The 27,409-nt window shown below is 42.2% G+C and overlaps 2 protein-coding genes across 3 annotated transcripts in view; both read right to left on the bottom strand.

The window, feature by feature from the left end:
• Positions 1-743: 743 nt before the first annotated feature.
• EDNRA (endothelin receptor type A) overlaps positions 744-27,409 on the bottom strand; it is a 47,111-nt gene continuing 20,445 nt past the window's right edge. For both annotated transcript variants that reach the window (XM_050946556.1, XM_050946557.1), the window contains exons 3-9: positions 26,570-26,697; positions 14,672-14,870; positions 11,394-11,546; positions 9,435-9,568; positions 8,160-8,268; positions 3,119-4,304; positions 744-3,056 (exon numbers count right to left, since the gene is read on the bottom strand). In XM_050946556.1, the coding sequence (XP_050802513.1) occupies positions 4,164-4,304; positions 8,160-8,268; positions 9,435-9,568; positions 11,394-11,546; positions 14,672-14,870; positions 26,570-26,697 (864 nt within the window). In that variant the 3' untranslated portion in view covers positions 744-3,056; positions 3,119-4,163. The remainder of the gene's footprint in view (positions 3,057-3,118; positions 4,305-8,159; positions 8,269-9,434; positions 9,569-11,393; positions 11,547-14,671; positions 14,871-26,569; positions 26,698-27,409) is intronic.
• LOC127047838 (uncharacterized) lies at positions 17,459-19,848 on the bottom strand. Its single transcript, XM_050946693.1, has 2 exons — positions 19,214-19,848; positions 17,459-17,637 (listed from the first exon to the last, which is right to left on the bottom strand). The coding sequence occupies exons 1-2, from the start codon at positions 19,843-19,845 to the stop codon at positions 17,631-17,633; spliced, it is 639 nt and encodes a 212-aa protein (XP_050802650.1). The 5' UTR covers positions 19,846-19,848; the 3' UTR covers positions 17,459-17,630.

The raw sequence follows: 27,409 nt of genomic DNA, 5'->3' as shown, positions 1-27,409 counted from the left end.
ACCTTTCAAATTTTCAACTATAATGTGCAGCAGCTAACATAGGTAGCTTTCTTCTAACATAGTAGATATTAGTATTTGAATATACACCTCTACCCCGATATAACATGACCCGATATAACACGAATTTGGATATAACGCGGTAAGGCGGTGCTCTAGGGGGCGGGGCTACGCACTCTGGTGGATCGAAGCAAGTTAAATATAACACTGTTTCACCTATAACCTGGTAAAATTTTTTGGCTCTTGAGGACAGCGTTATATCAGGGTAGAGGTGTACTAGAAATTGATACCTTGAATAGCAAGTAGATTTTATAATCTCCTAGAAATTTATTTTCACCTTTGTGTATATTTTTCCACATTTTAGGAAACAATATTAAGGTTGGATGAGCCATATAAGTTAGGTGGGATATTAGTAAGTGCTGAAGGATTATGTGTCATTGAGGAACAGGCTGATTCCATAACTATTCACTTCCAGGAGTACAACATTTGGATTTTTAAAATATGCCATTTTTAATCTTTTAAATATTAATTTCTTTTTGGGTGTTATGTCGACTCCAATGAAACACACATTTGGGCCTTAAGCCTAGTAGTAACTCACCCTCTGCTTTTCCCTTTCATGGTTTCAACTTTGTTTCCTGATTTTATGTCAAGATGCATTGAATTACCATAGGCCAATTCTATTTATACAATACTGCTAGATTACTAAAGAGCAGAAAATATTTGAGACAGAGGGAGAGACTCTTACCTGTTTTGCTGAATTGTGTATTAGCAGGAATACATGTAATGCAATACTTTCATTTGAATATAAGGGACAAGGAGAGTTACATTTGCAACTCTTGATAACAATTGCAGGAGGGATGTGATATACTGTACATTCTGTTGATGCACAGGCAGCACAACATAATCAAATACCATGCAATGGCTTGCAGTACATGTTGCTGAAATGAATAAAGTGCAGAAACAAACTTTTCAGGTTACTTCCATGAACCTAAAGTGGCACTGTTCTGACACTGGGTATGCCATTTGCTTTACTTCTAAATCAGCATTTCCAACAGTGCTCCAATATGCAGCCTTTTCAAACTGAAGCAATTTGCTCCCAGGCCAACTCTATCCTCCTGTTGATACATCTGACTTCAGTTCTAAAAGACATATGGTGAGGCAGCGGAGAGAGTAGGAATTCTAGAAGCAATGTGAAATGCTTGGTGTATCCTTTCACATGTCATTATGTACAGTACTTTTCCAGCTCAATGATTTAGTGTCAGCACTGGCATAAAGCTGAGCATCATGATTTTTACCTTACTTCATTGGTTGCACGTAAAAGATGGAACTGAACTGAAAAAATACATAGCTACAGTTTAATGTATGTAAAGACCCAGAGGAATTTGGAATTTAGAAACAGTATTTTTAGGCAGAACAACAATCTGAAAGTAACAGTAGCTACTGTAACCTATGAGACTGCAGAAAGTGTAAATCAAGAAGCAACTGATTTTGGCAGCAATCACGTCTGCATAGAGTCTTGCTGACTGTAGATGGACTCTCAGAGGTCATTTTATTTCATCTTCCTTTAGAGAAAGTGCAGGTAACCTACATTTTAGATTTGTTTTTCTTTCCCTTTGCCCACACTGTACTGTGTTTATTTTATATCAGCATTATAAACATTCCATGATATTTTTTTCTATACAGTTTGGGGTGGTAGTTGTGATGGTTTCTGTTTTTATAAACCTTTTTAGGCTGCTTCATCCACTCACATTTTGAAGATAATTGCCCTTGTTGAGTCATTGGCAGGCTGAGGAGTGTAAATTAGGGACAATTGCTGAACCAAGTTTTGAATGGCAGCTTCCCTTGAAGGAATTAGGGCAATATTAGTATGCAGCCTGAGTGGGTCTTCTAATGAAAATGTTTGTTGTGCCTTGAGGAAATTTTAGAATATTTGAGCAGAAATCTTTGCTTGTATATAATTCTATAGAGTTTGATTTTGTATCATGTCCTCATACAAACTGTATCCCACAATGCTATGAGAATCAAATAATACAGTTACAAAGTTATAGTAAAAATGAAAACAGTGGGAGATGCACAAGCTTGTAGAGCCCACTCTGCCATACCTTCACTGCAATTGTTGGCCACACTAGCTAAATTGGAGCTAGCATGGATCTGTCTATACAAGGGCAACCAGATCTCTCACTGCAGGATAGACACCCCTAAATGAGGAATATAGGTCAAGAGAACAGAGTTTACTAGAGACATCAATTCATGTTGAACTGTGTCACATCATAATGCATTCTGTCACTGTGGCATTGGTGACGTCAGAGTACAGAGAAACTCCACTATGTCAAAACTCTCAGAGAATTATCATTATTTGTCCGATTATTGATAGAGTTTGGGTGACAGGCTGTTTTGAAAGAAATTCAGCCAGGTCTCATTCAACAGCATGCTCTTGAGCACCATTACAGAGCATTGTCAGATTATATATTTAAGTTTTTAATATATTAGCACACATTCATATGTGTGTGTATATATACATGCATATATGCCATAAAGACAAAAGCACACAAAAATACATAAAGTAATTTATGGAGCAGTTTTTTCATATACACTGTGCATGTAAACATTTGAGAAATTGTGCAGTGGAAGTCACTGTAGTCACTTAATATTTTGACTTTGTAAATGATGTGCAGGCTCATGTCTTCCATTTGAAACACAACTGGATGTTAAGAACTACATTGTGTAGCTGTTGCTATTACTTTTCAACCTGGTAAAACAGATACTATAAATCTTATGGCAGATTTCTGCAGCAGGTATATTGTATATGATAGTGCTATATTTCATTCCACTATTTAGTAAAATGCTATCTAATCAGCAAATGTAACAGCCAGACAATGATTTTCATGCCATGTAACCAAAAAGTTGACAATAACAAAGAGAAAGTTATGTCACATGTTTACATGTATGTGAGCAATAGCATCTATTACATTATATCGTCAGTTGCATTTATATGGTTAATAACCCCAATAAAAACATCACTCATTTTAAATGTTTGAACTTCACAAGCATCTCTCTCTCTCCGCGCGCGCGCGCGCGCACACACACACACACACACACACACACACACACACACACACACACACACACACACACACACACACACACACACACCATATGCATGCACAACTCCTATGGACTCCAATAGGAGTTTTGCCTTCACATGGACTGTAACTTCAGGTCCACAATTTGTAAGCAGTGATCATCTTCTGAGAACAGTTTTGGACACTTTTAGTAACACTTTACTGTGTTACATTGATATTGCTGCACTCCACTTCAACTTAAATCTAAGAAAGATACAGTCTCTGCAGAATAACAGGCCTAAGAGCTAAACATGACTGGCTAATTATAAATGTGCTTCAAGATTCTCTTTTACAAATGATTGCTCTTTTGCTGATACAGAAAAATATATGTTTATTTTGTAAAGAGAGTTAGAATAAATAGCACGTTATAATACCCTACTTTTGGTATCAGTCTGTGCTGTAAGTACCTAATGTTGGTGCTATTTTTAGATGGTCTATTCCTATCTTTGAATTGTGAAATGCTAACTTCCCAGCTAATGTTGTCTCATTTTGAAAAATTAAGTAAATAAAATACTGGTGTGGACTGACACATTTCCAAATAAAAGCTTTTAAAATTCATGCTAAACAGACTTTTATACAGAATATATTCACCACTCAGTTAAATGTTTCTTTTAAAAAGTGGCAGAAAGACAGAGATAAACTATATCCTCACAGATTCCACATTCAACATCTTCTGAAAATCCCATGGTGACTAATTCTAATTGGCCATCAAGTAAAAAGATGGCTGGGTACCAGGTACACACTGGACATTTCCTGCTTAGGTCAAAGATTGCAAACATCCTGCACAGTGCTGAGAGACTCTTTCATTTTTCATTAAGAAGGTGAATGTAATTTTCAGAAAAGCAACATTGTCAAGAGGATCCGAATGTGCAGATCTTTTAATTTATAGTCAATCCATTAAATCAACTCTGAAATTAGGTAGAAGGGCAAAGAACGTCTGAATGGATTATATTTTGTGGAACACTCAGTGTATTATCTCTTAAACAGCTTTCATGTAACATTTTTTGCTCCTGGATTCTGAAGTGGTCTCAGTGTCCTTCAGTCTCAGTTTATGCTGTCCTTATGGCTGCTTCGATCTGTATTGTGGTTATTTAGTTCATGGTTTTTCCATTGAATGCTTGTTCCATTCATTGGCACTGAAGTCACTAGACTTTTGGATCGGTAGCAGCAACAGCAGAGACATGACTGGAAAGAAAAAAAGATTCCAAATAACATAAATCTAGAAACTCTCTATAGAACTATATTCTGTCTTCAGACGTGTGCATGGGATTCCAAGTAAAGAAGCGGGAGCTGCACATAGGCAGAGTTTGGCCTTAAAAATGCAGGTGATTCTGTAATTGCCCATCTCTATGACACAACAAAATTAAGGCCTGACCTTACACTTCTTATTTCGGCAAAATTTTCACTTCACTGAATGGGAATTTTGCCTGAGTAGGGTGTGCAAGTTGAGATGCCACCACACTCCTCAAGTGTAATACATTGTGTGATACATTCCACTCTACAGCAGATCATCCCTTCCTGTCCTGCAAACTAAGGCAGTGTTCCAAGACAAGGTCTAGTAGTAGCAGACAGGAGAGGGTGAGGAAAACAAGAGCTTCTCAACCTCATCCTCTTTAGATTCCCATCCTCAGCCTTTCTTTCTCGCTTCTTCATCCCTTCCACTCTTCTGTAAGCAGAGTCAGGATAAGCTCTACACTGACATCTGGTGGAAAGAATTTCAGAGAGTGTATTTGCATAGGCACGCCCACCCTATCCCAGACTCCCAAGCTGTGGGACTGCTTGGTGACAAATTGCTCACCCTCAGTTGGGTGGTACTGGCTAGACATGGGACATGGGTTCCAAAACCCAGTGAATTGAGAGAGGTTGGGGACAGGTATTTGTGTCTGGTGGTGCAGTCTCCTTGTGGAGCCAGAAGCACCAGTTGCACCCCCTCCTCTCTCCACTGTGGAATGTCAGAGTTGATTTTTTTTATTCCTTTAAGAATTTAAATACAGGTTACTGAGCTGAAATCACTTTGGGCTAATGGTGCACTAGCACTGGGGCTCCCCTACTATGAGCTGGACTCACTAAAAGCTGAAAATCACTAAAGCTAAAATCACTGAGCTGAGAGCACTGAGTACTGTGCTAACTAGTGGGGAGCCCAAAGCTATACTGTGGACCAGAGCTGCTGGCGGAGTGGAGCAGTTTGTGGGGACGGCTGGAGCGGATCACGGGACAGCTGGTGGCAGCAGAGCGGCTGACAGAGCGGAGTAGCTGTGGGACGGGTGGAGCGGCCCACAGAGCGAGCGGAGCTGAGCAGTTTGCAGAGAGAACTGGAGCAGCTCATGGAGCAGAGCAGCTGGTGGAGCGGAGCAGTTTCTGAGGACGGCTGGAGGAGCAGCGTGGAGCGGCTGGTAAAGCGGAGCAGTTCGTGGAGAAGGCGGAAGCAGAACCCACGGAGAGGCAGGGCAGTTGGCCCCGGACCACGTAAGGTGCCCCTTTTTATCCATGCTGGGGGGAGGGACCTCTACAGATAAACTCTCGAACTCTGGGGTGGCATTGACCAGAGACTTTTGGGTTGTTGGACTTTGGGGTGATTGGACTTAAAACCCTAAAGGGAAAAAGGACAGTGCCAAACGTACTTGGAGGTGGGTTTTTGTTTATGGGTTGTGTTATAACCCTGTTTGTGGTGTTTCTCCAATGGGATGCCGCATTAATTCCTTCCTTTATTAAAAAGATTTTGCTACACTCAGACTCCGTGCTTGCGAGAGGGGAAGTATTGCCTCCTAGAGGCGCCCAGGGGGGTGTGGTATGTGAGTGTCCCAGGTCACTGGGTGGGGGCTCGAGCCGGTTATGCATTGTGTTACTGAAACAGAACCCCTGGATACTGAACCCGGCCCTTGTTGCTGCCAACTCAGAGGGGCAGAAGGGTTACACTTCTAAAAAGCAGAGAGAGTAAGAGTAGGAGCAGACTTTTTTTTTTAGCCAGGAGAGTGGTAAGGATGGTGACTCAAGCCTATGCTGCTGGATTCTGCACAGGCTGGGAGGCTCCCTTACCTCTTTTGAAAAGTGCAGCAACACAACCTGCTCCCTCGGTCTTCCTCCCCCCTCTCATGGAAAACAAAGTCCAATCCTAGGCAGGTGGGATTCCTGACTCTGCTCCGGACAGGGAAGGGGAATGAGGACTGGGATTCCAGCAGCAATAGCAGGACTAGTGACCTCTCCGGGACACAGCAGCAGCAAAAGAGCTTTGCAGCTAGGCAGAACTAGACTTAAGTTACCTGTATTGTGTATCTGTGGGTTGGGATGTAAAATAACTGTACTGATACTCAAGTAGAGGGATAACTTAATTGTCACATGCAGGAGCGGCGCCAGGGTTTTTGGCGCTCTAGGCGGGGGTCCTTCCGCGCTCTCGGTCGGCGGCAATCCAGCGGCGGAACGGTCCTTCCGCACTCCCGGTCTTCGAGGCACTTCAGCAGTGGGTCCCAGAGCACGGAAGGACCTCCCGCCGCTGAATTGCTGCTGAAGACATGGAGCGCGGAAGGACCCCCGCCACCGAATGGCTGCTGAGGGCCGCAAAATGCCACCCTCCCAAAGCCTGGTGCCCTAGGCGACCACCTAGGTCGACTAAATGGAAGCGTTGGCCCTGGTCACATGGGAGGGTGGCCTGAATGTACTGTGTTTGATATGGGAGATGTAGGGGTAGGTTATAGTGAGGGGATGAAAGGCATAAATTAATTATATGACGGGGTGCAGGGTGGCCTGAACTAATTGTACTGGGGCAGGCAGAGGGACTGAATTAATTATATTGGAGGCAGCCTGGGTAGGCAGAACTCTATTTCCAGCCCCAGTTCTCCAAATACCCAATGAGAGGTCCAGGCAAAGATCCGTTCCACAAACCCACCAGTCCCCAAGCACCCTGGGCAGGGATTGCCCCCTCAGCCCACCACAATTTGTAACTGCTCGCAAACCTGGTTTTATTTCATTTATAAAGTCTGGAAATATCCAGGGCCAGCTCCAATTATTTTGCTGCCTCGAGCAAAAAAAAAAGAGCAAAAAAAAAAAAAAAGCTAGAGTGCCGCCCCTTTAAAAATGGCCGGAATGTCACCTTGTGAAGAGCGCCACCCCAAGCACATGCTTGGAACGCTGGTGCCTAGAGCTGGCCCTGGAAATATCCTAAAAAACCCTCTAAATTAGTGCATGCAATGCTGAACAAAACACAAGTGTTCCACATGGTAACCATTTGTCACATGATTCATTGGCTTGTGTCACACATTGGCAGGTTTGCTTTCTTTCCTTTGCATATAATCCTAACAGCTAAGGAAACTATACATATTTTGAAGGATCAGCTGGTTTCACAGTCCCCTCCCCCCTATTGTACTTCTTTCTACTCTCTCTTCACTCTCATCTTCTCTTTCACTTTACTACTTTTGTTGTGAATGGGTACTTTAGGAAGCACCAACAACAGCAATTTGGAGGTACTGTGTGATAAGTAAAGGAGGTTACTTTAGCCCCAAGTTTTCAGGTGTCCATTTTGAGTTCATGTGAAAAATGGACTATACAGCTGTCCAGCAACTGCGAAAGCCATTCCACTTATTTAACTTCCAGAGTTTGGATTTAGTTTCCTAACTTTGGGCTTCCAAAGTTGAAAATTTGAGCTGAAGTGTGATTTCCTGATCACGGGGAGATTGCTATTTCTGCCAGATGTATTCATCATTCTGAGTAAATGCTAAAATTGGGAGAAATGTGATCAAATGAATTCCACTCCATGTATGTGCATTAGGTGGGAAGACAGTACCTAACATGTACATGCACAGATCACTGAATGTTTGACTTTGTGGAGTTTGTCAAAATTCTATTATACTGATTTAGTATCTACACTGCATGGATAGTTTCAGCTCTCAGTTTGGTATGTGCTATGTGACCTTCTGGCTAATAAATTAGATAGCTTCATACCTTTAAATGCTCTTCCTTAAACTTTATAAATACCTATATTAAGTACTTTAATGGAGCATATCTGCGGGACAGATACATAAAAATGTCTCATGCCAGAAGCCTTACCTGGAAACAGTTTTTAAACTTCTTGCTCACAAAATAGAGAGCTATGGGGTTTATACAAGAGTTCATGGTTGCCAGATTAATGCTGATGTAATCCAGAGGCAACAAGAAACTAGGCAACAAAAGAGAAAGTAAAATAATTACAATTCTTTACACATTGCACAAGCATAGCACATGGATACTTTTCTCTGACGTATAGGCCAATTCTCTACTGTCTCTACTGGGGTTCGTGAAATGTTACAGGGGGTTCTCAGGAAAAAATTCTCGAATGGCAGGCAGAGCTGACCCTAGAGACCGTGGGCAGCCTGGGGCCAGCAGCCCAGAGCCCCTGGACTTCCAAGAGCTAAGCAAATCAAAGCGAGCATCTCTATCACACTGAGGAGATTTAAACTGCAAGACTCCTTATAAGAAATGGAAAGGGAGGTGGATTTTTTTTTGCTGTTTTTAAAATTAAATAGGCAGCTAGTATTGTTTTTTAAATTATTATGAAGAACAAGCTTAAGCTTTGTTGTAATGTACGTTCTTTGCCTGGACTGCTGAAGACCTGAATGCTTGTGTAGGAGGAACTCTTTGAGTTGGCTTCTTAAATACCTTCCCATTCTTTCACATCTGATACTCCTTGATGAAACATAGGAGCCTTGTCTTATAACGGGCTTATTCAAACTGACATAAGCTACAAAAGTGAGATCTTGGAAGAGTGTTACCCTTTTAATAGTTTAATAAAAATACTGTAATGGTAAATAATAATTAATCATAAATAGTGTGTAATAAGCATGTCATAAAAACAAATTTTGTATTTCCAAGATCACTGCTTTTATAATTTATACTCAGGTAAAGGAGAAAATTCCTGGAAATATTCACTTTTAGGAGGGGGTTCGTGAGACTTGACATTCTATTGAAAGAGGTTCACAGGTTGTTAAAGTTTGGGAACCACTGGTCTATACTGATCTTCTAGCATAGGTAATGTGTCAGCAAAGGCCTGTCTGAAATAACTAGTCAGACATTCCAGTTTGGAAGAATGAGAGGAAGGTGAACATAATGGCAATGGTCCAAATTCTGTTCTATCATGAAACCTCATTGGAATGGAATCCCCTAAAACTGAAGGATATAATGGAAAGATCAGAAAATGGAAGGTGAGCACTTACAATCTTCTATGTCTGGCTCTGACTGGTCAAGTTACCAGTTCTCACAGCTGCATGAACAATCACATTAAACTCTAGGTAACATATCACCCTATATTTTTTCATTCTAAATGGTTGAGAGAAGAAGATACAGTACTTGAGCAGTTCACATCTGTTAGGGTCCCTTTCATTGTATACCATTTTCTTCAAAATTCGGCTCAAATGGAGAGGAAACCAGCAAAGGGCAAAAATCACTACCAGACAGAAAACTGTCTTTGCAACTTCTCGACGCTGAAAGAAAAAAGCAAAGAAAAAGATTACTGATACATGTCAGTCACATTGCTAGATAAGGGCAGGGAAGTGATAGCAGCACAAAAATAGGCAGTCTAGATAAAAGCATGCACTTAAGATTGCTCATGCAAAACTCATCTTTATTCAGGAACAATTATTAAATTGAGTGGGAGCTTTTCATGAGCAGACTACAGGCTCAGGCCTTTACAGGTGGTTTCACCTGAGTCTTGTCAATGCATATGTCCTGTCCAACAGGTGTGGGTGGGTTAGTGAAAGGAATTGTGTGTGTGTGTGGGGGGGGAGTGTTTGAGAATATAGTTCTTGCCTCTGCAGCTGCCACTGGAATATAACATGCAGTGTAAGCCTCTGTTGTTACAATTTTCAGCCACATTACTCCAGTTAATTTCCAGATATGACTTAATATTATTGCTTCTTTCTTGTAATAGCAGTTATCAAAATATGAAATGTGATGCAACTTTGACTTCTGTGCTAAGAATGGGGCTGCTGCAGTCAGGAGCACAATTAAGCATTAATGTGGAGGAGGCTGTGTGAGGAAGGGGAGAAAGTGAGAGAGCAAAAATGACAATTTAAAAAACAGTTTTTTATAAACTGAGGCATAAATCCACCTTGGCTGGGCTTTGGAGATCACAGCAAAGTAGTGGGAGGAGGGAAAGTAATGGGAGGAGTCCTCTCCACACACTTCTATTTCTAATGGCTGGAGTGGACTCCGGGGTCCTAAAGCCACGTTCCCCATGTGGGGAAGGACAGGAGCATCTGCATGGTGGAGGATGCAGTCTCTCCTTTGGTCCACCTGACTCTGGCTCTATTTCCTTTCAAGCACAGCTGTGGAGAGCACTCTCATAGAACTCACTTTGTATTATGAACAGGGTAAAAACCCTAGACCTCACCCTTGTGCAGTGAGACTGCACAGGTATAGCCTTTAAAGGGTCATTCACAGCTGTAGACAGAGGGTCAGGATTTGAGGGGGTGAGATAGCAATTGTAGCCTCCTTTCAGACCTTAATTGCAGGGACTTGGCTAAAGGTTTTAAAACCGCAGTCTGGAAGGTAATACAGAAAAGAGCTGCAAACCAAGCAAAGTACGGTCTGATATTACTGTGTGTAACTTCGCGTCGTAACCAGTGTTTACACTAGACTTCTTGTTGCCACTCACGGTTGCAATAATGGGAGCATCAGTGTAAACAAGACATTGATGTTTTTATCACTATCTAAAAGTGTTCAGAGTAGGCGTAGATGAGGGAGTGGCAAAAATACTGATGGCGGCCCCGAATCCTGTCTACACTAGTGCTCTTACTGTTTCTACCACCAGTACAACAAAGGGTGATTTCTCCAAAAAGTCTAGTGTAGACAAAGTCAAAGTGTTTATAACCAGGATGCATGATCGCTAGCTCTTTTCAAGAAATGTAAAGTATTCAGCTGTAGCTAAAGCGGAAAGGACCAGCAGAGCTTTATGTTTAGGGTAAAAATTCAGAAAACATATTTTTGCCAAATCTTTGTAGCAGCATTCCAAGGAATTTAGCCAGTAGAGATTTAAGGTTAAAGAGTGGATGAGCAAGACTCACACTTTCTTAGGAAAGGAAATAAACACTGCTTAGTCTCTTGAACATACAGTCTCCAATATCTACGTATTCTATAAATTACTCTTGTGTTCTGGGTTTGGTTGAATACCTCAAGGTCAGAAGTCACCAGTAGCCTCACTTTCTATTTCTGGCATTTATTTTATTAAAACCTGTTTTGAAATGTTTATAAACCAACTTGCAGACACAGCAGCAGTGTTTTCCCAACCTGTGATTCCCTAATATTTACCTGCTTAAGATGTTCGCTGAGGGCAATTCTCAAATTGTTGTTCCTTCTGTTTAACATTTCACAAGTCATTAGTGTGTAAAAGACAGCAGTACATGCTAGTGGCACACAGAAATAAAATCCAAACAGCCACCAATCCTTTGCGTTTTTGTAAAACTGAAGATGAGAGAAAAAAGAGAATGAATTCTCTCCAAATGCAATGCAACAGACAACAGAAATAAAACGGAACATGTGGTGGTTGATAGTGGTTCTTCTGAGCCTATTAAGTGGAGTGAGCTTTGTGCATTCTTGTTCCTTATAAGATGTGTTTGTGGTGGAGTAGGATTCTGATTGTTTGCAGAAGATTTTTTTCTAAGGCATCATCAAGACATTTCTCAGGGAACAAGATAAATATATCTAATTCCTACTCCTGATTTATCATCACTTGTTAATTAGCCCAAAGTTTTAAAGGGTTTGAATTAGTAATAAACCTGTATTTTAATCTTCATAATGGTATGACTAAGCTCATCCCTTATATTAAACTGAATAGTTATAAGGTGTTCTCTTACCAAGGTTTGCACCTAGCATATTATGCCCTTGATTACCGTGCTATTTCTATATCTAATATAGAGGAATCAGGGAGATTACCCTTGAATACTTTATAGAGACAAAACAGGCATTTGGTAGCAGCATAAACATTTAATTTACCCTGGTGATAACCTGTCTATAACTTTGTTACAATCTGTCTTGGGTTGTAAATTGCTGCTTCAGGAAGTGCTTGCTGGGTATTTATGCTCATTCATGTAAATCAGTGCTCAACACTCACCACACAACTGACTTGCCAAATAGAAACAAGTTGCAGGTTGACTCCTAAGTCCCAATAATAACACAAACACTACACTGCATATTAAACCTCTAGGATAACAAGTCTTGATAAGAGCCTTTCTCAGCAAAAGTCATTTACCTTTTAAGGCTCCTGTAAACTGTTCTGGATTCCAAAATTGACAAGTTAAAAATGTCTTGTAAATGTAATCATCCTCAGTTATCAGTGGATAGATTACTACTTGGTGTGCTTATGTAGTAGGCAGATAGAGGCCACTTAATGTGTGCTTGTCTGGAAAATGTGACGGTTAAGACTGGCTGCTTCCAATGGCTTCAGCTGCCTGGTTAGTTTTAACCATTTATTTACCTGGTACGTGTGATATGTGACTTTTATGACAGGAAATCAGGCCCAACAATAATGTCCCAATATTTTCCTATGTACAGTTAAACTGCTGGTAGTGATTTAGGAAGCATATTACATTTGACAAAACATTTACAATTTTATTCCTCTGTTGGCAGCTATATTTGCACACTTGAGGACATGCTGTATTCTATTTTCCCTTTTTAAAGAAGAGCTGTTTTAATCATCAAAACTCTCCATTGAAATATTACATTTTAAATACTTCCTGTCTCTAGGTTATTAGTCACTGAGCCGGATGTGTGTAAAATGGGACCATCCCCTTCTTTCTCAAACTCTTTCCCCTAGCTTGTTTATTCCTAACGGATGTGATCTTACTTGTAACATCACAGTTCCCACACCAAAATATCATGATGTTAATAATGGAGGATTATGTGTATCCTAACTACTGTAGAAAGAAGTCAGAGGTCTGAGATCTTGTTTACGTATATTTCTGAATAGTGCTCAGTTTCTGAAAAGGAACAAAATCAAAGCTATGCTCCAGATTAATTGATGTCCATTTAATTAGGTTGTTTTTTTATGCACTCCATCAGTACAGCCATGGGTTACTTCAGAGGAAACATAAGTTACTAAGGGAAAGCTTTCTCTCTGGACAGTTTGAAGGAAAGGAGGGACCACTGGTCATAGGCCTGGTTCTGAAACCTTTATACATGTTGACTATCACACAAATATTCCCATTGAAGCTAGTGGGACTGTTAGTAAGAAAGTACTACTCAGGATAAGATTTTCAGAACTGGGCCCAATAGCACTTCTCCTCTAAAATGATTTTGGGTCTTAAGTAGGGTTTTAAAGCCCAGTGCACCCAATTTCCAATGGACTTCCCCACTAGCTAGGAGGTAACCAGGTCAAACTTCAGTGAACTTACTCCTTCTCTTGTTGCACAGATAAAGTCCAGAACTGAGATCTGAGAGGTGTTATTGGGAGGAAGGCATAAAGGAGATAGTTCAGGAGGACGTCTCAGAGGAATGACTTTACATTCCAGATGGGACTTCATAAGAGCACACCTAGAAAAGCCACTCAGGGCATATGATGAATCAACACACATCCTTAGTGCACTGGCCAAACTCCCTCCCCAGCTGACTTTCTGAATTATATTGGTTGGCTCTTTTCTCATCATCACCACATGGAGGAGGGGGTGGTGGGCTCTTTGCATATCTGTATTCTCTGTGGGCAGAAGTTCCACCATGTGGGATGCACAGCCTGGATTCTGGTAGCAGAAACCCAAAAGAGTCAAGCCTCTCATTTTAAAATTTTTGCTGCCTGGGCTGGGCAGGTGGAGATTGCCATTTGCCACCTTGTTGGCAGAGAGACAAGGACTGACAAGACATACACAGAAAGAATAATTTTCCCTGCTACAGGATGTTCCTCCAGATCATGCTTGAAGCATCTTGGTAGGGGAATGTAGGGAAACTTGCACTGCTGTTCCCCATGGTGGACCTGTTCTGTGCTGAAAAGGAACACTTCACTTTCTAAAACTCCCATGAGGACTACGTGAGTGTGATAAAGAAAAGTTCAAATGAACAACAAAAAATACACCCACAACCTTTACCAACTTGTAGTCTCTGTATACAGCACTTACTTATTGACATGTCCAAGTTATAAAACCTACAGCAAGATGCCTGTAAATGATTAATTAAGGAATCTGAGCTGCAAGAAGCTTACATCAAAGTACAAAGCTGGACTCATTTAAGAGAAATAGGCATCCTTTTGTTTGCCTTGTAAGTCCACATGGAACTAGTTTTCTACAGGAAATGTGCCTTTTAAACATGTTTCTTAACGCTCTCAGCCTCCTGGGATTCACGTCCTCACATGAGTCTTTCAAGTCTTTCAAAGGATAATACTTTAAGGTCAGATTTACTTTTATTAGCTGAGGCTGAATATGGAGACTCATGACTAAAACTGAAGTTCCCTATCCTAGTTAATCTACTTTTGTATGAGTCTCAAACTTTAATGGATAAATAAAGCTTTGTTTCACTCTTCAGTCTGACATCCTGCAAGAGTCTATATTCTAAACTGTCGATTGCAAAAGAAGGAACTTTGATTACTTTAATATTATACATACCATCATAAACTTGTTCGTAGCATTGAGCATGCAGGTAATGTGATTTTCATCTTTGTATTTGAAAGGGATCATGACAAAACCAATTGCTTCTGGAATAGCCAGTATAAAGGAGAGAATCCAAATGGAGAAAATTTCAATAGCAGTGATCATGGGGATACCAATTCCCTGAACACGACTCCAGGAGGCAACTGCTCTGTACCTAAAATAAAGAGATAAGCATGACATTCCAGCCTATTTTCTTTATTAAGATCTAGAGCTCTTGGGTTGTCTTAACACATCAGGGATGGTTCTAGCTTCCTTAAACTGCCTCAGAATGGCAGTCTTAGATCTGTGTTACCTACGTGATAACAGAGGACCCTACTCATCCCGGAAACCTACCACCCATAATGCCACCAGCAGCACTGTGGAACAGATCAGGAAGTTGGTGGTAGACAGCTGGATGCAAATATTTACATAGGGCAGCACTGTATCTGCAGGCAGTTAACTAATATTTTATATCCAGAGTAGGGCTGTCAATCTTCCTAGACTAAAATACTGAAAAAAACCCCAAAACAAAACCAGTCGCAAGCAGGAAAACGTATGTTTTGTTTACTCAGCTTAAAGTGCAATCTTCCATTTATTTTAAATGCTAAAAATACCAGATCTTATAATATGGGGCAATTTCTAGCCTGGCATCAGAATACAAATAGTATGGGTGCTAGATAGTGCTATTGACAGCATGTCAATTCAGTCGCAGTACCTACATCACTTTTCCTATGAGAAACTGAAACACGGGATAAGAAAGTCTGAAAATAAAATCCATGCTAAAAACAGGTCACTTTTTTCCATAACGTTATCCATTTAAAAATAAAGAGGTTACCAGTACTTTTCAGAAACAGACTGTGGTTCTTTGGCAGCAATAGTATATTGTCCCCCTGTAATAATCTAAAGTGGCCTGGTGGGCAGAATTCTTTAATCTATTCAGTTCCACTTTGCAAAATGTTTATGCTTAATTTGTTTGTTTACTTCCCCAAAATAGCAATAAATGAATATAGTATAGTAATTCCAGGTGGGGAGGTATAGGTTTATCATACTGTCTGTTGAAGAAGCATTTTTCTGAAGTTTGGAAAACAAAATAGGAATCCTAGACATACTGTCCAACTCCTTACACAATAGTTATGTACAATATGAATATGGGCCCACTGAAACAGTAAAAATATCAATAGGAGATGTTGTTAGTTATTGCAGGGCCTGGTGGAAGTTCCATGTGCAATCTCATTAATGTGATGGTAGCCTTATGAATTCAGTCTCATACAGCAAGGATATTTGGGAAATAGACTGAATCAATGGATGCAGGGTTGGGCCCTTACTCTCAGAGGAAAACTATTGGATGGCAGGACTGTAGAATAATAGCAGAGAATATAAAAGTGGAAGATGCAAAGTGCTCAGTTTTTCATCACTTTAATAGTATGCAGACTAGAATCTCTCTCTCTGGTGTATACTACAGGCTCATACAGCATACTTGCAAGACATGCTGGGGAAAGGTTCTTAGTCTTAAGTTATATAAGCTCTTCAAGATATTAAAATAGCTTAGGCCATTTTAGATTTGCAGGGGGGGAAAAAGGAAAAATTTTAAAAAAAGCCTTGTTTGAAATGTATTCCTGTGCTCTGAGAATGCCCTATGGGCTTGGCTACACTGGAAAGTTGCAGCGCTGGTGGTGGCTTTACAGCGCAGCAACTTACTCACCGTCCACGCTTGCAAGGCACATACAGTGCTGTATCTCCCTGGCTACAGCGCTGCATATACTCCACCTCTGCCTGGGGAATAACGACTGCAGCGCTGGTGATGCAGTGCTGCTCTGCCAGTGTGGCCACCAAAAGTGCTGTTATTGGCCTCCAGAGGTATTCGGAGGTATCCCAGAATGCCTGTTCAGCCACTCTGCTCATCAGTTCAAACTCTACTGTCCTGGCCTCAGGTGACCCGCCCTTTAAATGCCCCGGGAATTTTAAAAATCCCCTTCCTGTTTGCTCAGCCAGGTATGGAGTGCAGTCAGTGAATCTTTCCAGGTGACCATGCCTCCACGTACCAAACAAGCCCCAGCATGGAGCAATGGCGAGTTGCTGGTCCTCATCAGTGTTTAGGAGGAGGAAGTTGTGAAGTCCCAGCTGCACTCCAGCCGTAGGAATTACGATACCTATGGGCAGATATCAAGGGCCATGCTGGAAAAGGGCCATGACTGGGACGCACTGCAGTGCAGGGTTAAAGTGAAGGAGCTGCGGAGTGCCTACTGCAAAGCCCGCGAGGGAAACCGCCACTCCGGCGCTGCCCCCATGACCTGCCATTTTTACAAAGAGCTGGACACAATACTTGGGGGTGACCCCACTGCCAATCCAAGGACCACGATGGACACTTCAGAGTGGGGGGAGGGGAGGAGGAGGAGGAGGGGGCAGGGGAGGAAGAAATTGAGAGTGAGGGTACTGGAGTGGGGGGAGACACCCCGGAGTCCCAGGAGGTATGCAGTCAGGAGCTCTCCTCAAGCCAAGAGGAAGGCAGCCAGTCGCAGCAGCTGGTACTTGGTGAAGGACAAGCAGAGGAGTGGGCTCCCGGTAAGCGGCTTTTATTTTCAGGATGGAAATGTTTCGGGAAAGGAGGGAGGGTTAGGGCTGCATGCATACATGCATGCCTAGATGTGGAATAGCCCATTGATGTGGTCTATCACATCACGGTAATCGGTCTCGGTAATCTCTTCAAAAGTTTCAGCCAGAGCGTGGGCAATGCGCTTGCGCAAATTTATAGGGAAAGCCACTGTGGTCCTTGTCCCAGTCAGGCTAACACATCCGTGCCACTGTGCCACGAGCAGTGGGGGGACCATTGCTGCACACAGGCAAGCTGCATAGGGGCCAGGGTGGAATCCGCATTGCTGTAGAAGACCCTCCCGCTCTTCCCAGGTGACCCGCAGCAGCAAGATATCTTCCAGGATCAACTCCTGTGGAAAATGTTGGCAGAGTTTAAAAACCCCAGTACAGCCCTGAAGCAATCAGTCCCCCTTACTCACCTTTTCGGGGCTCCTGTGGGTTATGTGTGCTCTCTTTGGTATGGGAAAATTATGCTAAAGTGAAGACTGTAAACTCCTTCACTGTGTGGGAATAACTGTCTGAGATATAAACAATGCTGCCTCTGTTAAGTGTTGCCTTTTTTGCCTTTCCACAAGCAACCTTGAGATCTCGGCTGCCTGTGTTATCAACAGCTCAAAGACTCCAAAACCTCTGGAAGAAGCCGCAAAAAAGCAAAGACTACCTGCTGCAAGCAGTTATGGATCAGTCTGCCAGAGAGAATCAAGAAGTGTAGGACTAGAAGGAAAGGGAAAGCAAGATCCGCCAGAGGAATGCAGCGGCCAGGAAGAAAAGCACAAAGCAGCTGATAAGCATCTTGGCGCGCCAAGTGGACTCTATCCAGGTGCTCGTAGCCATGCAGGCAGAGCACTACCGTGCCGCCCCCACCAAGTCCCAAAGCTCTTTCCCTTGTGCCCCAATGTCAGCTCAAAACCCCCTTCCCCAGCATCCAGGTTCTTACCATCACCAGCTGCCTCCAACACCTGTATGTTCACCAACCAGCCCTGAGAACTACGACCCTTACCCTCTGCACTCAACCCGCATCACCATGCAGTATAGGCATCCTGAAGTGCAGCAGTCATCGCACAGCACTCCAGACAGGACGTATTCAAACCTGTGACTGTACAGTTCCTCACCCCACCCCCCTGCCCTTTTAGGTTCCCAAAATGTTGTGTGTCTGTCAATAAAGTTATTTTCTTTTCAATCTATGAATTCTTGGCTTTGAAAACAGTCTTTATTATTGCAGAAAGTCAAAGATACCTTCGCCCAGGAAAGAAACAGGCACTGCCAATCAGCTTAGGAAAAACAGATTCCTACTAACATTGTAACCACTGCACTTCACTCCCGTGCAAGGCACCAAACATTACTGTTGGTTTTCAGCCTGAAATTCCTCCCTCAAGGCATCCCTAATCCTTGAAGCCCTGTGCTGGGCCTCTCGAGTAGCCTTGCTCTCTGGCTGTGCAAATTCAGCCTCCAGGCGTTGAACCTCGGAGGTTCACCCTTCCCTTCACAAATATTATGGAGGGTACAGCACGCGGATATAACCGCAAGGATGCTGCTTTCCCCCAAGTCTAGTTTCCCATACAGAGATCGCCATCGCCCTTTTAAAAGGCCAGAAGCACACTCCACAGTCATTCGGCACCGGCTCAGCCTATAGTTGAACCAGTCCTTGCTCCTGTCAAGCTTCCCTGTGTACGGTTTCATGAGCCAAGGCATTAATGGGTAAGCGGGGTCTCCAAGGATCACAATGGGCATTTCAATGTCCCCTACTGTGATCTTCCGGTCTGGTAAAAAATCCCTGCCTGCAGCTTCCTGAACAGGCCAGTGTTCCAAAAGATGCCTGCATCATGCACCTTTCCAGGCCAGCCTGTGTTAATGTCAATGAAACGCCCACGGTGATCCACAAGCGCCTGGAGAACCATAGAGATATACTCCTTCTGATTAACGTACTCGGATGCTAGGTGGGGTGGTGCCAGAATAGGACTATGCGTCCCATCTATCGCCCCTCCACAGTTAGGGAAACCCATTTGTGCAAAGCCATCCACAATTTCCTGCATGTTCCCCAGAGTCACGGTTCTTCTTAGCAGGATGAGATTAATGGCCCTGCAAACTTGCATCAAAACGATTCCAATGGTCGACTTTCCCACTCCAAACTGGTTCCCGACCGATCGGTAGCTGTCTGGAGTTGCCAGCTTCCAGATTAGAATAGCCACCTGCTTCTCCACCGGCAGGGCAGCTCCTAATCTCGTGTCCTTGCGTCGCAGGTTGAGGGCGAGCTCAGCACACAGTCCCATGAAAGTGGCTTTTCTCATCCGAAAGTTCTGCAGCCACTGCTCGTCATCCCAGACTTCCATGACGATGTGATCCCACCACTCAGTGCTTGTTTCCTGAGCCCAAAAGCGGCGTTCCACGGTGCTGAGCATTTCCGTGAATGCCAGAAGCAATTTCGTGTCGTACGTGTCAGGTGACTTGCTATCATCATCGGACTCCTCATCACTTTGGATCTTAAGGAATAGCTCAGCTGCCAAACGTGATGTGCTGGCGAGACCCGTCAGCATACTCCTCAGCAGTTTGGGCTCCATTTCCCATAGAAATCGTGCTGCACAGAAACTGTTGAGAGAGTCAAGATGGCGCCAAAAGTGGACAGAAAACCAGGGATTGCTGGGATGTGAAGCAATGCATCACAGGGCGTTGGGACAGGAAGCAGAATGACCTGCACCCTCCGCCCCCTTCCCACAACTCACAGTGCCAAAATGGGACGAGGTGCTCTGTGGGATAGCTGCCCATAATGCACCACTCCCAACAGCGCTGCAAATGCTGCAAATGTGGCCACACTGCAGCGCTGGTAGCTGTCAGTGTGGCCACACTCCAGCGCTTTCCCTGCACAGCTGTACGAAGACAGCTGTAACTCCTAGCGCTGCACACCTGCAAGTGTAGCCAAGCCCTAAGAGTTTAGGTGTTTGCTCAGTCCCTGGAGGGCATATGAGACAAAGCTAATAGATCATCTAACTGAGCAAACTGTATTTGAATAATTTAGGAAATTACCCTCAGTAACAGAGCTGACTGAATAGCCAAAGAAATTTTGCCATAATATTTATTCACATTCAAAATCAAGTTTGTTTGATCATATCTTTGACCCTTTTCAATGTTGCTTTGTGAAAAAATTTCAAGTGCTTGAATTTTATTAGCAGGAATATCCAAGAAGGATAATTTCAGCATATGTACATGAATAGTAATAGAAACTGAACTTTGAACTGTATGCTTGTAAAATTCTCATTCAGATACACAAGTCACGTGATATTATTTCAGTTCCCCAATTGGATGATATATATAACTAATATTGCGTGTAACTGTGAACTGCAAATTACAGTCAAGTACACTATCTGAAGTTCGTGCTGTTAGTTACTCATGTAACTTTTGTAATTGAGTGAATTGCAAGTTGTGAACCTGATTCTCTACTTCCCTACACTTTGTGCAGTCATTTACACTTGTGCAAAGTAAACTATTATTCAGAATTGGTCATGTTTTGCAACCTTTTTGCACAGCTATAAATCACTATGCAAGAGGAAGGGCAGTGGAGAATTGAGTCCTGCATATTCAGTGATTTTTGCAGCTCACAATTCAAATAACTCATCAGACCAAAAATTATTTATTGAATTTGAATAATTTCAAATAAAGAATACATTTAATAATTTGATTATCAGAATTTGTTGAATACATTTTCATACAGAAATTATATGGTCAGCTGTACTCAATTGGTACAAAGATAACATCAGTAAAATAGTATGCTGTAATTTTACAAGTGTGTGTACTGTGAACTATTTAATACAAAGGATCTTTCTCTAGCTCCCAACGGCCTATAATTAGGTGCGTGAAAATGTTGCAGAGTTTGATTCCTTCAAACTTACAGAAATATAGTATGTATATCAGGGAAGTATAATAAAACAAAGGAGCATAATACATTGCATTCAATTCCCCAACCTAAAAGCCAAGTGTGTGTTTTCTGACTTTTCTTTTTCTTTTGTTTTTCTTTTCCTTTTCTTGTCATCAGTGTCTAACACATTCTATTCATCTCCAGATTGTTTTCTTTTCTCTCTTTCTGCATTTGTTATTCTCTCTATTCTTTGAAAAGCCTTGTCTTGTTTCTTTTCAATCTTTAGCTTTCCTGTTATATTGTTTACCCACTTGCTTGCTCCTATATCGTATTGTGACCATCCCTTGCTGTCCTTCTCCAGTTCTCTCTGCTTTCTTTTACGCTATACAGTCTTAATTATTTATCCTCACTTGCTCTTCATTGCTTCTAACCAGTCCTCCCTACTATTTAGCATGTATATAATGCTTTTAGATTCATAGAGTTTAAGACTACAAGGAACCATTAAATCATCTAGTCCAAGAATGGGCAAACTATGGCCCAGGGGCTGCATCTGGCTTTTCAGACAGCTGGCCCTTGAGCTCCTGCTAAGGAGCAGGGTCCAGGGCTTGCCCCACTCTGCATGTGCTGCGGCTCCACGCAGCTCCCAGAAGCAGCGGCATGTCCCACCTCCAGCTCCTATGAATTGAGGGAACCAAGGGGCTCTGAACATCATCCCACCCCAATCTCGCAGCTTCCATTGGCTTGGCTACCCCTCTGCGTAGGAGCCAGAGGGAGGACATGCCACTGCTTCCGGGAGCTGCTTGAGGTAAGCACCGCCTGCAGCCTGCACCCCTGTCCCCCTCTCGTGCCCCTGCCCCAGCCCTGATCCTCCTCCCGCCCTCCAAAACTCTTGGTCACAGCCCAGAGCACCCTCCTGCACCCCCAACCCCTCATCCCAACCCCACCAGAGTCCACCATCACATTAATTTCATGAGCATTCATGGCCTGCCATACAATTTTCATACCCAGATGTGGCCCTCGGGCCAAAAAGTTTGCCCACCCCTGATTTAGTCTTATCTTCTGTATATAACAGACCCTTAAATATAATTTAGGCAGTGTTCCCTCTAATTTTTCCCACACATGTGGAATGAGTTTTGTTATGTGCACCAGTATGGAGGTGATGTGTGATGCATCATCTTTATATTGGTGCACATAACAAAATTCATGGGGCAGGTGTGGGGCTGAGGGGTTTGGAGTGTGGGTGGAGGCTCAGGGCTCTCCCCACCATGGCAGCTCTGGGGCTGGGGCCACAGAATAGGCACCCCCTCCCCTGGCCATGTCAGGTCTGGGCCAGGATTGGGTTTGGGCTGCCCCTCCCCTGGCTGCAGCAGGTCCTGACTGGGTGGTTTCCCTGAGCGCCTGCGTGGCACTTAGTAGGCTGCTGCACAGCTGCGCAGCTGCACAGTTTACAGGGAACTTAGCTGAGTACCCCTGCATTGAGCCCAATAGTCTGTGTTTTACTAAAGTGTATGTGTCAAAAAAGCATCCCGTCTTGATTTGAAGACATCAGGAGATGGAGAATCCACCACTATCCTTGGCAGATTGTTCCAATGGTTAATCACCCTCACTGTTAAAAATGTGTGCCTTATTTCTGATTGGAATTTGCCTCACTTCATCTTCCAGCCATTGGTTCTTATGCCTTCCTCCACTAGAATGAAGAGCCCTTTAGTATCTGGTATTTTCTTCCTGAAGAGGTACTTAGGTATGTCTTAGGGTATGCTGGATCTATCGGGGTTCGATGTATTGCATCTCGTCTAGACATGATACATCGATCCCCAAACGTGCTTCCCGTTGACTCCAGAACTCCACCAGGGCGAGAGGTGGAAGCAGAGTCAATAGTGGAGTGGCGGCCATCGATCCCATGCCACGAGGACGTGAAGTAAGTCAATCTAAGTCGATCTAAGATATGTCGACTTCAGCTACGCTATTTTTGTAGCTGAAGTTGCGTATCTTAGATCGATCCCCCCCTCCTAGTGTAGACCAGGCCTTATACACTGTAATCAAGTCATTCTCAATTTTCTGTTTGATAAACTGAATCAACAGAGGTTTTTAAGTGTCTCATTGGAAGGCTTTTCCCCCAGGCTTTGAATTATTTTTGTGGGTTTTTCCTGCACCCTCTCCATATGCAGTATTCCTGTATCGGTCTCACCAATGCTGAATAGAGAGGTAAAATCATCTGTCTGCTCCTACTCACTAATCCCCTGTTTATATAGAGGTTAAGAAACATTATATAATCATCGCAACAGCCCTACAGTAGCTAAGTACTACCATCCCCATTTTACAGAAGGGGAAACTAATGCACAAAGGGGAAGTGATTTGATCAAGGACAAAGAACAAGTTATTGTCAGAATCAAATTTAGAGTACAAATAATCCCTTGCTTTCATTCCTATGCTAACTCCACTAAACCACACTGGTTCTCCTGCTATTGATCTGTTCTTTTTAGGAAGAGACTAGAATGACTGCTTACTAGAAAAGCCAGCTCAGCTGTAGCCAGCTGGGTGGTGGCTGGGAGGATATTTATGGTGACCACTCAGTGCTGTGGTTTATTGGCATGATCTTGCCCATCTGCATAGATACTGAAAACTGGGCTACCAGATGAAAGCATATAACCTGGAGTGAGTGTTCCACACAGTACAGTATGCAGCAAAGGCTAAATGAGACCTTATACATACGGGATAAGATCCTTACCTTTACCCTTCACCTTACAATCATTGTCTAGGACATGAGCAAGAGTAAAAAAACTCAGTGGGGAAAAAAAACCCCTCAGTGACCTAAGCTTTCCCAACATTACGCAGTAGTGTAGACATAGCCTTAGTCACAGTCAGGCACTATTTAGAAAAGACTCAGATTGTAGTCATCGCCATGAACCAGAGTTTAAAAATGCCTGACAGGGATTTGCAACAAATGTGCGTTTCCTTTAAAGGGTAAACGGCTGGTGTGGCACTGTCTGTCAGCCTCTAAAAACCTTCTCCACATGTGAACAGCATTGTTCCCTTGGGCATAAACGGTTAAACCTTAGTACACCATCCATGCAGGCCAGTTTCTGTGTGGGCATGGGTGATGGGCAGGGTTTCATAATAGACAGACGTAGTTAAAGGCAGGGACAATCCTTGCAAAAAGGAGCAAACTTATGGTTCATAAATCAGGGTTAACGTCCACAAAAGATGATTAGAGGAGCAACAGTGACCAAAGAGGTGGAACGCTGGGTTTTTCTGATTAAGTTCTGCCATTTGAAGTCAAAGATGTATGTGTAATTGACACCAACTGTGGGGCTCTGGCATAAAACAAAGCTGTTTTATTAATGACCATGTATAACTTTTCCAGATATTTAATTATCTATTGCTCTAGAGAAGTAGAAGTTAAAGCAGCAATGCTTTGTCTTGGCTTCCCTTTCAGATAGAATTTCACTGGAGTTTGAATCAGTGTTCAGACTTCTTTTCCAGTAAGATCTCAGATTTATTTTGTATTTTAACAAGGCTTTTAATATGACAAAAGAGGTTGGAGGGTTTTTTTTTTTAGCTTGTTACCTATGAAAAATAAGAATGATTCTTGTTTTGGCAATTTACAGGGCTAACTGATCAGATTTTACTGGAATATATTCATTTAGCTTGCTACGTCGTTTCAACAATTCTAAAATTCTTTCTGCTGCTAACACTAATTTGGAAGTTCGTAACAAACAACCCATGATCCGTTTTTACATATACATTTGTTATTTTGAATGACAAAAGATGTCCAATCATCTTTGATAGCAAGATGATAATAGTTATCATGTTTATGAATACTGTTATTTTACTCCCAACCCATGTTTCTGTGCTTTGCACAATAAGACCAATTAATTTGGCAATAACAAATGAAGCTTTTACTTATGTAAGACATACTTATTTTGTTCTCTGCTTTACTTTCTCAAGTTCTAGTTGAAAATGCTGATAACTTTGATACACAATTTGTCCACAAATATAAGAAATGATATTGTGTTCATGCTATGATGCCAAGCTTAAAGCAGCACTTCCAAAAACTATGTTGGCTTAGTTTTGCACCATGGAAAACAAGATGCACAATTTAAAAATTTACATAATCCACAATCAGCATGAGTAACTTAGTAGTATCTGTATCTGAAATGGAACATAACATTGTGCTATTACCTCATATTTCTTTAACTGCACCCCAAAACTGAAAAACTTAAAACTCCATCCAAATAGCGGGTCTGAGCACTGGAAAAATAATTTTATCTCCCAAAAGATGTGGGAATGATATTTGCCTCAGTGTAAAACTTGGAAGTAGAAATGTGAGATCATGAGAGAGTGCTCTAAGGAACAGATCCTACATCAACAATATATGTGGAATGTATAGTTTATGGGATAAATTCTGACCAGTGCAATCCCACTGGGCCCTATGCTACTGTCACTAATACTGCAGTAAATTGGGAGTAACTCCATTGCAGTCAATTATCACATATATAATACTTTACAAACATTAACTAATTAATCACCAAAACAACCCTATGCTATTTCCATTAAAGAATAAAGCTAGTGTGGGATTAGAATCAGTATCGTAACTCCTCGCTTAACATTGTAGTTATGTTCTTGAAAAATGCGACTTTAAGCGAAACAATGTTAAGAGAATCCAATTTCTGCATAAGAATTAATGTGTTGGGGGCAAACAGACATGTAAGATCAGATTTAAATTTCAGTTGCACCAGAGTAAATCTCAACCCCAGTGAAATCAGGAACTGACCCAGAGAGGTTAATACCAAAATTTTCAAATGAGGGAGTCTAAAGTTAAATACTTACATAAAAGTGACCTGAGTTTCAGAGATGCACTCGGATCTCCCACTGACTTCAACACTTTTGAAAATCAGGCCCACTTTATTTAAGTCAATGGGACATCTACTGACATGAGTAGGAGCACTGGATGCTCTTTGAGTGCACCCCTAAAAATAAGGACACTTTTATTTAGGGGCCTGCATATGGATGTAAGTTCTTGACCTTAGGCACTCAGGTTTGAAAATTTGGGCATGAGTGATTTGTCCATGGCTACAAAGGAAGTAAGCACCAGCCAGGATCAGAACACAGGGATTCTTTGGCCCCTGTGCTGTGCTCTTAGATCATTGCCCACAATGACTTGCACCTAGAAAGCTATTTGTCCTTTGTGTGCACTAAAATTGGGATTTTAGTACACACACTTTCAAAAAAGGCTAAAACTTGCCATACAACAAATCCTAACAGTAAAACTGAATCCTATATGTTTTTGAGAGTATGAACAAGACACACTGTTAAGGTATGCACTTATATCTGTAGCATAACCATACCATTCATGACTCTCAGTTCTAGAATAAGCACAAGTGAGAGGTCTCAAAGAACAGTGTCCAACAAAAGGATGAGAGATACTATACCTGTCCACACTAAGGGCACAGAGATTGAGGACTGTGATGCCCACTGATGCCTTCTGTATAAAGGGGAGGAATTTGCAAAGAAACAGCCCGAAATCAGAATCCTCAAATGGCCACCGCTGAGCATGAAGCTAAAGAAAGGACATAAGATAATCAGAAACTTTGATAATGATAATATAGACTGTGAATATGTAACAAACTGTAATCATGACCTATCTTCAGATCCACACCTAATAGCCCCAAATTCTTCATGTTTAAGCAATTCTCTTGGTAGTGAATGAAACGGGGAGGTAATTCTGCTGCCATAGAAACATGGAAGAATTAAGGAGAGTGTTTAAACATAAGCAATGGGAGGATGTATTGATCCTCTCCAACTGAGGTAGTAACAGTTTCACTGTTAAAGGAGTCTTTCCTAAAATGCTTCAGCCACTGTTATGCACACAGAAAATCAAATTCAATCCTATCCTGGCATAAACTGGACCAAACCCCCTGTGTCTGCTTTCATGAGGGCTGAATCTGGCCCAGAGTCTAGCATTCAAGGCATGACTCACACCTCATAATGGGACACGTAAGAGCCTAATTCTCATTGTTACACACAAACAGATTCTTATCTTGTAAATTTACCGCTTGTGACAGTTTTGGATGCTGGATTATGAAACCTGTGGAAAGATTATTATTACATGTATACAGTTTGTACCATGTTGTATTTTAAAGGGGAGGCATCCCCCAGGTGGGCTGTGGTAGATGACAATAGAGAGGCAGTTGTAAGTGCGTATATGCATGAGTGGCAGCAGTTTGGACTAGCATTTCTCTCCCCTAGGATGTATCAGCATAACAAATGTG

Source organism: Gopherus flavomarginatus, chromosome 3 (genome assembly GCF_025201925.1).
Source record: "Gopherus flavomarginatus isolate rGopFla2 chromosome 3, rGopFla2.mat.asm, whole genome shotgun sequence".
NCBI classification, from domain to species: domain Eukaryota; kingdom Metazoa; phylum Chordata; order Testudines; family Testudinidae; genus Gopherus; species Gopherus flavomarginatus.
The sequence above is the reverse complement of the archived record's forward strand: the minus strand, read 5'-3'. Positions and strand labels throughout refer to the sequence as shown.

Bases quoted from the DNA above. Each gene is read 5' to 3' on its own strand.
- LOC127047838 (XM_050946693.1), bottom strand. From the start codon at position 19,845: ATGGAGCCCAAACTGCTGAGGAGTATGCTGACGGGTCTCGCCAGCACA.